This window comes from Eptatretus burgeri, chromosome 13 (genome assembly GCF_056783735.1).
Source record: "Eptatretus burgeri isolate ZD-2024b chromosome 13, Ebu_testis_v1, whole genome shotgun sequence".
NCBI lineage: Eukaryota > Metazoa > Chordata > Myxini > Myxiniformes > Myxinidae > Eptatretus > Eptatretus burgeri.
This window is the reverse complement of record NC_140973.1, coordinates 70,349,738-70,365,462: the sequence shown is the minus strand read 5'-3', so window position 1 is coordinate 70,365,462 and position 15,725 is coordinate 70,349,738. Positions and strand designations below refer to the sequence as shown.

General features: G+C 43.5%; 1 protein-coding gene across 2 annotated transcripts in view; it reads left to right on the top strand.

Moving 5' to 3' along the window:
• Nucleotides 1–15,725, top strand: part of KNTC1 (kinetochore associated 1) — a 185,212-nt gene that overhangs the window by 43,659 nt on the left and 125,828 nt on the right. For both annotated transcript variants that reach the window (XM_085852909.1, XM_085852910.1), the window contains exons 28-31: nt 9,852–9,955; nt 10,954–11,056; nt 11,251–11,385; nt 13,904–14,044. In XM_085852909.1, the coding sequence (XP_085709035.1) occupies nt 9,852–9,955; nt 10,954–11,056; nt 11,251–11,385; nt 13,904–14,044 (483 nt within the window). The remainder of the gene's footprint in view (nt 1–9,851; nt 9,956–10,953; nt 11,057–11,250; nt 11,386–13,903; nt 14,045–15,725) is intronic.

The following is a 15,725-nucleotide window of genomic DNA, read 5'->3' as shown; positions in this document are numbered from 1 at the left end:
ACACCAAAAGCAAAGAAAACACAAGCCACGCTCACAGGCAAGAATGCAGACAGGTCCGTGGACCAAATGAACGTGGGACCTGGGTGATCGGCCAGGTCCACGAGACCGTAGGGGCCTTACCCTCCCTCGTGGCGCGATGGCGGGCTCGCTGCAATGTCCGCGTAACGCGCCTGACTCCGTGCCCCTGGTATGGTGGGTAAGCTCCTCCAGGCGTGCGTTGCGCAGGCACGTGTTGGTCGGTCGACACCACGGTTGGGGCGGGGAGCGGACGGGGTTACCGGCGCTATCTCAGCGTGGATGGGGGGGGGAATTGTTGATGCTCGGGGTTGGGAGAGGGGAATGGCGGACGCTCCGTCCCGCGAGCGGGGTCTCGGGAACGCACCGACTCTGAACTCTCGCCCCTGAGTCCTCTTACACGTCCCTGCTTCACGCCGCGACTCGTCCCTCGACCTCCACTCTGAGCTCCGTCCCCTTCGCCGTCCAATCCCCGCAAACACACGACTCAGCCTCCACGACTTCCGACTAGCACCACTTTCTGCGCCACTTTCTGCACCCCTTTCAGCACACACGTGCTGCTTTGTGCTCGCGTCTTTATAGACTGGGGGAGGAGCTTGTATGCAGATTCGCGGATCAAAATGCGCTTGGAGGCGGGGCCACGCCACCCGACGTTCAGCCATTGGTCGGGCAAAAAGGGGCGTGAGCCTCTCCTGATCCGAATTTCCTCTTCGAAGGAGTCCACATGCATCGCGCTTGGGGCGGGACCACGCCACCCGACGTTCAACCATTGGTCGGGCAAAAAGGGGCGTGAGCCTCTCCTGATCCGTTTTCCTCTTCTAAAAGAAACGCATTCACAGCGGCTTCGGAGGCAGGGCCATGCCACCCGACGCTCAGTCATTGGATGGAAGAAAAGGGGCGAGAAGCCTTCCTGATCCGCTTCTCCTCTTGCAAAGGCATTCATTTGCACTCGTGGCTTGACGCGTTCGGCTAGAATCACCGAACGGGCCCTGGACAGCACGACGTTCGGTGTTGACAGTTGGTGTGGTTGTTGGTTGTGGAAGGAGATAGGCGAAGGTGGTGGGGGGTTTGCTGTGGTGGTTTGGTTGTTGGTGGGTGTCGTTTGGGAATGGTGGTGAAGCGATGTTTGCGGGATGGAGTTGTGGAGGTAAAGAGGCGAAGGTGGTGGTGTTTGAGTTGTGGGTGGCTTAATGGTCCAAAATAACGATAGAGAAAGAAAAATGGCTAACTCAAAGCGTCGCAGCCCGGATGAATCACACATATTCCCTCTAAACAACGGTTGTGGGCTAACTACATTTGAACTTATCGATATATCTCACCTGAGGACCTTTCTGGTGTATTGAAAATTTCCACAACCGTAACAATATACTAGGTGAATGCATCCGGTGCTGCCCGGGTTCTTTTTGAATGAATTTAATCTTCTATACATATGTCTGACTCGAGCACAGTATCAGTTCCCGATTGGACCATGGCAGTCATAGGCTAAGGGGGTTGGTGAGGGGGAAACACACCCCCTCCCCCCCTCCCCGGCCGAGGGGCCTTGCCACATCGCCTATAACCTTCCCGGGGCCCATCCCGACATTTCTTTTTTCAGTGGTTAGCTCTTATCTTTCACCTTTCAGGAGATTAGCGTGTGCAGACAAACAAACAATCAGACAAACAAAAACTTAAAATCATATGTTACATATATTGTATATGGCGTTGGCCCGATGTCAATCGGCTGAACTTGAAAAATTAACGTTACGAAATCAGGCGATGACGTCATAATCCAGAAACCGGTAGTCGGAAGTGCAATTATTTTACATTGGGGCACTCCCGGGTACATGTTCTGTCAGCATGTGAAGTTTGGTGAGGATCAGTCCAATACTTTTCGCGTGCATAGGTCACAGACAAACACACAGACAGACACACTTTCAACTATATATATATATATATATATATATATATATATATAATATATATATATATATATATATATTTTTTTTTTACGGCCACGGGTCCCGAGTGTATTATGAGGGGGTTTAATCCACGTTTGTCCTGAGAAGAGCCAGACCAGGGGCCACCGCTCATGATAAACTTCGTGGTACGGTGGGTTGCTTTAGAACCACGAACGCCAATCAGTTAACCAATCAGTTAATGAGTTCCAGTGTCCACCATCTAATTTTGCTGTGTAACTGGAGGTCACGTGGTTTCCTGAACGGGGAGCGCGCCCTCGGCAAAACACCAATCTTATCTTGATTATGGCGGCCGAGCGTTTAACCGCTGGTGCGTGCCGACTATTACAGGTTGATTCGTGTGGTAATTACACTGAACAACAAATTTCAAAAATTTTTTTTTACTGGAGATGTGTAAAGTGATTAAGACTAATTTGGGTACGCTGATTTCAAAAATCATAACCGTTTTGCTGTATCACGTCAGGATTTTCAGGAACAGAAATATTCCCATTGCCTAGAAGTCAGGATTTCAATGAAATTTACATATGTCTTTAACATGTCTATTTCGTACAATTGTTGTTAACTTGTGTTATATTTCTTTCTTTCAGATAAAGATGAGTAGGCGTTCCTGTACCAATCATCCTGACAACTTCTGTTATGTCTGTGGTCGGTATACCAAAAAAGATCAACAGCGAAGTATATCTACAGCAGTGAAAATGAAGGCCGCCTACTTTCACTACTTCGGGTGTAAGGTGGGGGACCAAGAACAGAGCTGGGCACTACACATCTGCTGCACAAGCTGTCACACAACCTTGACTCAGTGGTTGGTTGAGCAAGCGCGCGAGCATGCCATTTGCGGTGCCCATGATATGGCGTGAGCCGCAGAATCATCATGATGATTGTTATTTCTGCTGCACAAGCATCGCCGGCTTCAACAAGAAGAATAAAGGTCACATCAAGTACGCTGACTGCGTCTCTGCTCGTAAACCTGTGCCTCATGATGACGAGAATCCCGTTCCAACACCTCCAGCTGATCAGAAAATAGCTGTAAGCAGTGGTGAAGAGGATGGTGATTATGAACCTTTTGAACCCGACACTCAAGAATCACACCTTCTGAACCAGGGAGACTTAAATGATCTTGTAAGAGATCTCTCGCTGTCAAAGGCGAAGGCAGAGCTGCTTGGATCAAGGCTGCAGCAGTGGAATCTACTTGAACCTAACACCAAGATATCCTTGTTCAGAGCACGTCACAGAGACATGGCTGAGTTCTTTGAGATGGAAGACACGATGACATTCTGCAGTGACATCAACGGTCTGTTGAAAGAACTTGGGTGTGATCACGATCCTGCAGACTGGCGCCTCTTCATCGACTCGGGGAAGAACAGCTTGAAGGCTGTTTTGCTCCACAATGGCAACGAGAAACCATCAGTCCCACTGGCTCACGCGCTCGGCATGACAGAGACCTATGAGACGATGCGGCAGCTGCTTGATTCCATCAAGTACAATGACTTCAACTGGCACATCTGCGGAGACTTGAAAGTGGTGGCGCTGTTGTTAGGGCTGCAGTCAGGCTACACGAAATACATGTGCTTCCTTTGTCTCTGGGATAGCAGAGACGACAAGAATCACTGGACGAAGAAAGATTGGGAAGAGCGAAAAGAGCATGTACCTGGACGACAATACGTGAAGCATGTTGCTATTGTCGACCCCTCCAAGGTTTTCCTTCCACCACTCCACATAAAGCTCGGCTTGATGAAAAGTTTTGTACGGGCAATGGATCTGAATGGGCGTGGGTTTTTATACCTCAAGGAAAAGTTTGGCAACACCTTGTCGGAGGCCAAGATCAAGGCTGGTGTCTTTGTTGGACCGCAAATCCGACATTTTATGAAGGACGAAACTTTTCTGACAACTCTAAACCCCAAAGAGCTGGCAGCGTGGAGGAGCTTCAAAGCTGTGACGGACAACTTCTTGGGGAACGAGCGCGCGGACAACTATGAAGAAATAGTGCAGCAACTGCTGGAGTCCTTCAGGAAACTTGGCTCCAGGATGTCCCTGAAAATCCATTTCCTACACCAGCACCTGAACTTCTTCCCTGACAACTTGGGAGCAGTCTCGGACGAGCACGGCGAGCGATTCCACCAAGAGATTTCACTCATGGAGACGTGTTACCAAGGGCGGCACAACCCGAACATGATGGGCGATTTCTGGTGGTTCCTGCATCGTGAAACTGACACAGAGCAGCACAAACGCAAAGCCAAATGCCTAAAGCATTTTTAATTACATTCTAGTGGAGTTTTTCTGTAATTTCTATAATTTTGAAGCATTCATGATGAAATAAATGAATAAATGAATTTTTGTAAATTTCATTGAAATCCTGACTTCTAGGCAATGGGAATATTTCTGTTACTGAAAATCCTGACGTGATACAGCAAAACGGTTGTGATTTTTGAAATCAGCATACCCAAATTAGTCTAAATCACTTTACACATCTCCAGTAAAAAACTTTTGTTGTTCAGTGTTACCTCTCAGTCTATCTTGGTTCGGACAATGCTGGATCAATGGAAGGAAAGGACAAGCACGGACAGGTTGGAACGTCAACAAGGGAATTTATTAATAAGAAAATAAATAAATAAAACAACTTTTTATTTCCGTGCGGAAAAAATAAATAAATTCCAAATTAATTAAAATAATCGCAAGCAAATGAAGAATCAGGCACTGGTAGAAAAAGAGACAAAGAGCAGATGCTTATTACTATGCCTTACTTAACAATTCAACACGAGAAAAGGGCACCCAGCAGATCATTCGGGGGCGGGGGGGGGGGGGAGAAATCTCGTGTCGCTCACCAAATAGAAGTCGTTGTACATCAAATAAAACGTCCTGAAATGTGAGCATGTCTTGTTCGTTGCCAATGCGCAGCCTTTCCATGCACCCACTCACAAACAGGCTCGAATACCAATCGACGTCACCCCCAAGAATCAGGTACGCCAAGAGCAGGTCTGGAGCAGAACCGGCATCAACGGTCGGAGCGTCACCCACCGTCGGGAGCCACCTGGAGCCACAACTGACGGACAGCTGTTAGTAGCTGTGAGAAGCTGAGCTGCTGTAAGAAACTGGAAGGCTGCAAGGCCGTCACCAACTGTCGCCAGCTCATCAACCGTCTGACTGGAAATCGACGAAAATAGTCGTTGCCCAGCTGACTGACTGTTGCAAAACTCTCAAAGCCGTCGCCAACTGAGTGAAAAAAACGGAGTATATATACACACACATATATCGATATATCCATATGAAGACCACAAGGGGAAAACCAGAGATGTCAGGGTAAGTCAATTTTGAAGAAACTGAAAAACAAAGTTTCAAGACTTTGGTGGACTGTTTAATAACTGTCATATAGATTTCTTTTCCAGTAAAAGGAAGAGTGATCATTGGCCGATCAAATTAAGCATGTTGCATTTGCCAAGCTTCTGTGTTATTTAATTTAAGAGCAAATAACGAATCAATGTTGCAAACTGACATCACTGGTTATTCCCTTGTTTAATAATTGCCATGCAATTTTAACCCAGGATGTGTAGCAAATTCATGCTTGTTGGTTATTAGCATACATTACATGACTTTGGTGATCACAGATTATTTTTTTCAACATTAAACGGTCATTGTTTTTTTGTTTGATTGATGTTCAACGCCATACTCAAGGGTATTTCGCTTATATGACGACGGATTCTCCATTTCTTACTCCGTACTACTTAATATGATGGAAAACCGGGAGAAAACCAAGGATAAACCACCCCCGCAATTGCCGGTCACCTCATGTGACTCCCTCATATACCTAAGCAGGTTGATTGGGCGGTGGGTACATCGAATGAGGATGGGTACTCAGACGCGCTAACCATTAAGCCACGGCGTGGGTCCCATAAAAGTCACAATAAAGGTTTGACCAGGCTTGAACCACGATATGCACCATCTACGGAGCCCATGATATAACCAAATAGGCCATTGTAATGCTCAGAGTTTATGCTGTGATAGTTTTACAACCTTTTATAACTTAGTTTCTCAACTCTGAATATTATGATGGAACAGTTAACATGAATGACGCAGAAAGCCAATCTTATCTGAGTGAAAACTTTAATTTTAATACTTTGCAGAACACAAAACCTGTGATCAAAAATAATAGATCCATGATATAACTAAATAGGCTATTGTAGTGCTCATAGTTTATGCTGTGAAAGTTTTACAACCTTTCATTTTTTTTAGTTTCTCAACTCTGAATATTATTGTGGGACAGTTAACATGAATGAAAGGGAGAAAACCAGGAGTAAAGTACTGACAACTCTGGGTTTCTACTTGTTCAGCTTTGACAACACTTGTTTTTCATTGCACGGCTTAACTCTATACCATATAAATTATGTGACACCCCTGGTTATTTGTTAAAGTAATTTACTAATATTGTGAGAGGAAACCTTATGTTGCCAACTATTGGCAGGTGCAATAACCCTGAAATTTATAAAAAGTGACATCTCTGGTTTTCCCCCTTGTGGTGTTCTTTATTATATATATATATATATATATATATATATATATATATATATATATATATATATATATATATATATATATGTATATATTTATATATATATATATATATATACATATATTCACAAGAATATATACATATATTCTTCTTCACAAGAAGTCATGGACTTAGGGTGTTTGGTTCATGATTTCAGTGCCCACAGGCTCATCGCTGGACTTTGTCTTCCAAAGCCGGCGGTGTGGCAAAGGAGATTGACCATGTGCTCGTTGATGGTCGCTGGAGAAGGATCAAGAACTGAAGGGTCGACCGGAGTGCTCGGTTTCTCAAAACTGACCACGGGCTTGTTGTAGCAACTCTGAAGTTGCAGCTTAAATCCGGGAGAATGGTATCATCCCAGCCGAGGCTGGATGTTGGCAAGCTCAAGGACGAGAGGGTAACGGTGGAGTTTGTGAACAGGCTGAGTGGAGATTTGGGGGTCTGGGTGCTTTAGGGGATCCTGAAGAGTTGTGGAGTGTCTTCAAGATCACCGTCCTTGATGTTGCCTTTTGATGTCTTGGAACTCACCGAAGGGTGAAGAAGAATTTTGTTTCTCAAGGGACACTGGATACCATTGACCAGAGTCTCAGGGCCAGGCTGAAAAACTGGACATGCACTAAGGGTGGATAAGGAGGCCTATGTGCGAGGAATCTGTGAGGGGGTAGTGCATCACCTGTGGTCAAGTGATTCTCGTTCTGCTTTCTGGGGAAATCGCGCATTGCGTTCCTCCAAGCCCGTCCGTCAGTGTACTGCAGTTAGAGCAGAGGGTGGTGGGCTCTTGACAGAGGAGTCTGAAGTGGAGGTCCGCTGGGCTTACTTTGAGCGGCGACACCAGGGTGATCCACCAGCTGTCGAGTTGGATGTCAGGGGTGTTCCAATCCTGATTGCTGACCCTCCAATCAACTGTGATTGGCCCCCACACTTTTCAGTGCTTGGAAATACTGGATTCTGAGGAGGATGGCGGAGAGATCACATGCGGTGCATCGTTTGGGAATGTCAAGATATCTGACCTTGATTTCGCAGATGATTCAGTCATCTTTGCGTAGACTCTCGGTATCCTTCTCGGGGCCCTCAAGGTGCTGAATGAGGAGTCGGAGCCGCTGGGATTACGGGTTTCCTTGGTCAAAACAGATCCAGCCTTTCATTGACATCTTGGATGCTGCTTTCCTGTCTGTCCCTGTTTGTGGCGAGGATGTTGAGGTCACGGAGAGATTCACTTACCTTGGCAGTGATATTCATGTCTGCATGTTGTGAGGCAGAGGTCAGTGACGTCTGGGGAGTCATGGATTCACTGGGTTATGGGGTGTGGCGCTGCCGTTACCTGTGCGGGAGGACGAAAGTCCGAGTCTTGAGGTCCTTGGTGCTTCCAGTCTTGCTCTGTGTATGTGAGACTTGGACTGACCTCTGATCTGAGATGGAGACTTAATTCGTTTGGTACCGCGTCTCTTTGGAGAATACTTGGCTATCGCGGTCGGACTTTGTGTCCAACGAGCGGTTGTTGAGAGAGATTCAAATGAGATTTGTTACCTGCACAGTCTGAGCGTCAGCTGCGGCTGTATGGCCATGTGGCTCGTTTTCCTGACGCTGATCCTGCTCACCAAATTCTCTCAGCGAGGGAGCCTCGTGAGTGGAGTCGGCCAATTGGCCGACCACGTGCCTCGTGGTTGCAGCAGGTTGATCAGCATCTCAAGAAGATGGGGATGGGCCGGGCATCTGCCTGGGGGATGGCCAGTCGGAGGCGGAAAGTGGACACAGCGACGCGCTGCCCTGGCACATGCTCCCATCCCTGACCTTATCTGATCACGGGACTGGAATGAGCCTTTTTGCACTTTTCTGGCAGAAACCCTTGACCGGATGTTTGATTTGGGTTTACACACAGTTTATTCATTTATCCGGTTATGGCGGCCCACAGATACTGCACTTTCACTTCTTGCCAACGTATTTACCAACTCCATTTTTTTCACACAATGTCATAGCCTTTCTCTCCTTTTTGGCACGATTAATTTTGCCAATCATTTTGCGTTTGAGCGGTATTATTAACTGCTGTTTGTCTACTAGATCTTGTAGATCTCGTATTACAGGATCTCCGTATGTCATTTATTGTTCGATGACGATTGATTATTAAACTTAGCGTCGTTCCTGTATGCTGGTCTGATTACTCCAATAAATGGTGCGCGAGAAACAATAAAAGGCTCGTAATGAGAGGTAATCGTGCTTGCGGACGCAAATAATGACTCATTTCAGCTGCGCAAAAACTGCGATTGGCCGAAATTATATTCAGCACGAATGAAATCAGAACACTGTTACCCGTGATATTTTAGGGCTTACTGTAATTTCAAATACATGAACTGTGCAGTACTGTTGGACCCCGGCATTCGTGGGGGATACGTTCCTGAAAGATTTCTGCCCATGTCAAATGCCCGAATATTGGGGCATTGTTTCAACAGGAAAAATGGGGATAGCTTCCCGGCGGTTCGTGATTCATAAGGGGAAATCAAAAATACTGCGAGTGCGCCCGTGAAAAGCCGCGAAAACACGAAAATAACCCCACAGATACACGAAGCACAGGGCCATGAATGTCGAGCAGGTCACATTTTATGAACCACGAATACACGGGGTCCTCGAATAGTGGAACCCCGAATGTCGGCGTCTGTCTGTATTTAATTTTTAAGGCACCGGAGGCATTGTTTTCAGGATGTCCATGTGTCTGTGACAAATTTTTATTACTGCGATAACTTGTGAACCACTGAAACGATTTTGTTGTTTTTTTTTAACCAAACTTGGTGCACATGTGTATTGTGATACAAAATTAACTGATTTGGTTTTGTGTTCAAAGGGTCAAAGGTCATGTGACCTTAAGCTGAAAGTGGCAGATTTTGTTACCATGATAATTTATGAACCACTCAAGGGATTGTTTCCAAACTTGGTACCAGTCAATACTATGATGCAAAGATGAACTGAGAAGATTTTGGGGGTGAAGGTCAAAGGTCGGGTGACCTTTAGCTGAAAGTAGCAGGTTTTTGTTATCACGATAAACGATAAGTTGTGAACCTCTGAAGGAATTGTGACCAAACTCGGCATTTGCAACTATTGACTGTAATTCAAAGTTGATGCAACTATGGACCCTCTCCCTCTCCCCCCTCCCCCTCTCTCTCTCTCTCCCTCAAGTGACCTTTAATTTTTTCATGTGAGCTTTAATTGAGATCAAACATAACAATGGGTTTTCGACTAACGTGGGCAGAGGAATGTTCATCGATGCATTTGCATTAAATTCCACTTTCCAGTTCTTCTTTCCACCCTTCACATTGAATGTTGCTTCTTCCTTCCAAACCTGCTAGCTGGTGTTAGATGCAGTCCAGCAGATCATGCTAAAAGCTGTGGTGCCCTGGAGTAAGGCCATGGAACAACTGGTACAGAAGTATCTCCACATGGAGCACCCGAAGTATGCAAATTTTATCTCGAGTGGCTTCTTATTGCTCACTTTTCTTTACAAATCCACTTTAGCCTGAAGGACTTTTGTCAAAATGAGAATTGCTGAGATTGCTGGAATATTTCATTCAATTTGAACTGTGTGGATGTTCGCTTCATACCTGTCTTAACTGGCAAACTGAACTGCTTCCTTCGGACATGGGTGCAATTTTTTTTTTCCAGCGAAAACCTCTCCCTGTACTCCCCCCCCCCCGCCCCCGAGAATAACCACCAGTTTTCCACTCATTCCGACACACACACACACACACACACACACACACACACACACACACACACACACACACACACACACACACACACACACACACACACACACACACACACACACACACACACACACACACACTTCTGCATATATTATGATTGCACAATCTCTCTCTCTCTCCTTGTCACCAGTAGATGTCACACTTTGCTTTCACGAATAGATTAACACTCAGGTCGGTTGTATTCAGGTTAGTGTTTTGAGGCAAATAAAAAAGAAAAATCTATTTTCCAAGTTGATTTGTTGGAATGTGTTCAAATAGGCTATAACCAAAAATATAAATACGAATTTACAGAGAATACAGTTAGTTCCACAACTTGTAATTAAACAAAAACCTATTTTGAGTATTGTTAAATCAGAAATTGCAACAGGCTTTATGTGGTGGTCATGATGGTAGTGGTCATAGTATTGTAAAAGTTGAGCATCCTGGTATTCCTTTTTTGAGTACTTAACCTGATATGATTTATTTTTAATTTTGCAAATGATGAGTCATTGTTGAGGTTTTGTGACCTCATCTGGACATGTTGATGTGTTTCTCTGCACCATCTTCACCTGCATCTGAAAGTTGAAATTTTGTACCAGTTTTTGAGTTGTGCTGGATGCCTGTGAGTTTACAAAATGGATCCAAGACTCGACTTGTATGTTAGTAATAAAATCTAATAGCACTTTCCCTGTGGCTCCTCATGCAGAGTGAAACTGCTGCAGGAGAGCTATCAATTTATGGAGCTTAAGGAACTTCTCAGAGGTTATGGTTTGAGGAACTTGAACCTTGCTGTGGACCAGGACACACAGGTACGAACACTGGTTTTTTTGAAAACGTCCCAGAACGTTTGTACATCAGTATTGCCTTCATATTTTATCAGGTTGAGGCTGCAGATTAGTATTCAATTGACAATTTTGTTTCCTGATGTTTAGTTTAAATCCTTTTCATGACTTATTCATGGTTTTTCTGCCACTACCACCTCCTCCTCCACCAACCCAAACAGACTCTGGTGATGTTTATTTTGAAAAAAGACCTCGCTTCCTCTTTCAAAGATGCCATGAAGGTGGTGAAGATGTACCACATACCCCCAGAGCCAATTTACCTGTACAGAATGATTCAACTTGTGCTTTCTGAGAGGGTATGCCGACCAATTCCTCCCCCCCCTCACCTCTCAAAAATGACCCCCCCCCTTTTTATATTCCTTTTTCAACTAGCTAGATAGGTGTACCATTTCATCTGCCTTTTATTCCATAATTGCACAATGTTGGGCCATTCCTTGTTAACCTCCGCCATCGAAGATGGACGGAGGTTACTGTTTTCACCCCTGTCTGTTTGTTTGTTTGTTTGTTTGTTTGTTTGTGAACAGAATTTCGGAAAAACTCCTGGACGGATTTCTATGAAACTTGGTGGGGGGGGGTTGGGTATGGTCCAAGGATCATGCCATTAGATTTTGGACTTGGCCCAAAGTCCAATATGGCTGCTATGGCGGCCATTTTGAAAAAATATTTGAATTTTTGTTTTTGCATTTCTACATGTTTTAAGTGATTTTCAACAAAAAAAAAAAATTTGTTCGAGGAAAAAAAAAATTTTGCAACTTTTTTCAAAAAAATTTCATTTTATTTGAAAAATATTTGAATTTTTTTTTTTTGCATTTCCACATGTTTTAAGTGATTTCCAACCCCTCAAAAAATTTTGTTAGAGAGAAAAAAAAAACAAATTTTGCAACTTAAAAAAAAAAAAAAAAATTCGATTTTTTTATTTTTATTTTTTTTTTTTGGGCATTTCTACATGCACGTTGATCTAGTTTAGTTTATTCAATCGTGGTTCAGTTGAGTCTGATCCGTTTTGACCTACAATGAATAGGATATCAGGTTCACTTAAATGACCCAGCAGTATTGGCGGCGGAGGTTTTGCACTCTACCGAGTGCTCCCCCTCTAGTTCAAATTCTGTTTTCCTTCTCACCCTTCCACCTCCTTAAATATATATTTGTGTATTTATAAATACAATATATTTACATGTATGGATGGATAAGGTTGCTTTTGAATTCCCCAATCTGTTTACCATCTCTATTGCAGTATTTATAAAATATTATATTTACCTTCTGTTATTATTCATGCTGAAACCCTCAAATACTGCTCATCCCTCAGACATAAGCACTGTTGGGAATGCATCTCCATAAAAACAATGGTACAATTACACCTTTTATACAAGGAAATACTAATTTTCTTTTCGCGCTCTCTTTTTCAGGAATGCATCTTGAACGTTAAGTGAGGTGTGTGTGTGTGTGTGTGTGTGTGTGTGTGTGTGTGTGTGTGTGTGTGTGTGTGTGTGTGTGTGTGTGTGTGTGTGTGTGTGTGTGTGTGTGTGTGTGTGTATTTACATATGTATATATATATATATATATATTAATATATAAACATTAATATATAAACGTACACACGTATATGTATATGTATATGTATATGTATATGTATATGTATATGTATATATATATATATATATATATATATATATATATATATATATATATATATATATATATATATATATATATATATAATATATACTGAAACGCAAAAGAAACTCACCACTTGTTTGAAATGTAATAAAATTGTCACAGTTCAAAATAAAACAAACCAACAATTGCTAATTGAAACATTGGCATTTTATTGATGACATGTCAAGTTTTTGACCAAGATACACCATTTCATAAGTTTGTTCTACACTACAGAATAGCACAGGGTGCAATGTCAGTCCCCTTTCAATAGCGTGTCTGGCCACCATTGTTTTGGATACAGGCAGTGCATCGTCGGCGCATACTGCCTACCAGTCTTTGGATGGATTGCTGCTGGATTCTGTCCCACTCAGTCCTCAATGTCTGAAGCCATCTGACTTGGGACCATCTGCCTGTCCTGCCTTGCAGTGGTGATTCTTGCCCTCCCTGATCGAGGTCTGTCATCTGCAGAGTTGTGGAGGGTGTCTCTGTCCACCAGGGCCGATATTGTCTGGTGTGAACAGCCAAGGCGACGTGCCACCTCACGGTAGCTCAATCCGCCTTGCAGTATGCCCAAGGCACACTGCCGTTGATCCCTTGACAATCGTGGCATGTTGATTGAATGCCCATATTGCACTGGCCTTTTTAAAGCCAATATCAAGACATCACGTGCAGCTCATTAAAATCATCCCATACACCTTGGCTAATCACTGACAGTCAAAACGGCTGTTCAACAGCTGTGCTATGAAGTGACCATTGAAGGTTCAAGTGACCATCCGTGACCGTTTTGTCTGACAGTGAGGACACTATTGTCCACAAATAAGTTCACACATTTACTACACGCAGTGTTATTGTTGATATTTGAAGATTTAAAAGGTGGGAAGTTTCTTTTGCGTTTCAGTATATAATCATGAACTTCGGCCCATTGAGGGGATTCTATGTAAATCACATGTAGGACTCACATTGGTCGACATCGGAGCACCTTTCCATAAATTACAAAGATGTTAGTCAATGAGCAAACACACCTCATGAATGCGGTTTAAATCTGGGTTCCTTGCACCCAGGAGCACAGCTTCAAATGGGAAGACAAACAGGACAACCACATTTGATATTTTTTGACAGCTGATGTGATACATTTCTTCTTTATTTCCATCACTACAGGGAGAGGAGAGCTTGGAATTGCTTTACTCCTTGTCTGTGTCGATGGCTTTATCGACTGGGCGAAGATTTGTTTCCAGGGTGATGATTGAGTTGGAGTACCCGCTGTATTTGAAAGACCCAACACTTACAGACAATTTGGAGGTGATTCGTGAATACTTTTGACAGGAAGAAAATGATTGTTGTTTTAATTGGTTAAAGAAGGACTACATAAAAATGTGCATAGTTTTCATTCTTCTTGCAGTTCTTGGAATTATTTGGGGGAATGTTATTCGTTTAATATTGATTAAAAAAAAAAGAAACAACATAAAATTCTACACTTGTTTGAGTTAAGAAAGTAATTTGACCATTTTTGCTTTAACTTGTTTGTACGAGGGCCACACCAAAAGTCATGAGCACGTTGATTGTACAATACAGTACAGCAAAGGTATATGGAAGAAAATTGATGTTGTCAATCGTAACTGGACATAACATATGACTTTTAAACAAAATCTCCAGAACAATCCATGCATTTCTGCCAGCGCTGCACGAGCTTAAAAATCCCACTGCGGTGAAAGTCCATTCCAACACTTCGCAGCGAGCTATGCACAGCTATCTTGATTGTTTCTTGTTGTTTTCATAGTACTGGTTCTCATGTGGTATTTCAAGGGATCGAGCAGATGGTAGTCCAAAGGGGCCATGTCATGACTGTAGGGGAGCACTTCCCAGCCATTCTTTGAGATTTCCTCCAATGTCAGATACACAGTGTGGGATCGAGCATTGTCATGTTGATAGATGACAGCTTTTTTCATTGGGAGCTTTTCCCGAAGTGCACATTTCAGTTTTTCTTTGGGCAGGAAATCAACCAGTATGCATCCCTCGGCATCCCAGAAGACGGTTCCCATAACTTTCCCGCTGGAGGGTACTCTTTTGATCTTGTTCTTTTTTGTTTGTTTGTTTGAGATGTGGAGTGATGCCATTCCATATTTTAGTTTAGTTTAGGGCAGAAGTTTAGCAGTGAGGCTGGAGATTGAGTTGATTCAATGCACATTAATATTGCATCGATGGCCCCATGTAAAACCTCTTTAACCACCACCACAGCTTGTACAAGAACCGTTCATGGTGGAGATCTCGCCGCAGATTAACGTGAAGGAATTTAACATAAAATGCACTCAACAGGAGAATGTGCTTTGTGTTCCGAACAAGGTTGAAACCTTGTCAGTTATTTAAGGGGAACCCAGATGCTCAGACCACCTTGACGCTAATGTATCCCTTGATACCCTACAATTTAGATATGATGTTTATTTTTCCAATTTCCGAATTATAAACTAGGGAAATTTGTGATTAAAAGTCGAAATTTTCTTCTTCTTCTTCCTCATCTTCTTCAGATTAGCCACGACGTCGCACCAGGAAGTAGACGGCCATATCCTTACTCTCTCCAGGTTACATCACAGTGATTTAACTCAAACGGTGAATAATTTTCGATTTTCCACAAATAAGCCGAGTCGATGCGTCCTTGGTGCTTGTATAGTAATACAAACCGAGATGATTTCATACTACAGCAATGGCTGAAAGACCCGAAGTTTGCCAGAAATTGGACAAGGTTTGTCCAAAATACTCGAATGCAGATCAGGCCAACAAAATGTTCGCTTTTGCACTCGGAACATGTTACAGAGAATTGTGAAGGAACAACAGAGATGGCTAGATGTTATGGTTATCCGCCATTGAGAGATGATGCTATCCCCACGATTAAGCTATCCCCATGATTAAGCGGAAGAAACTGCCGTCGCTCGAAACTGTAACACCATCTCTACCCAGCTACTGTCATATGGACACGGACGTTTTG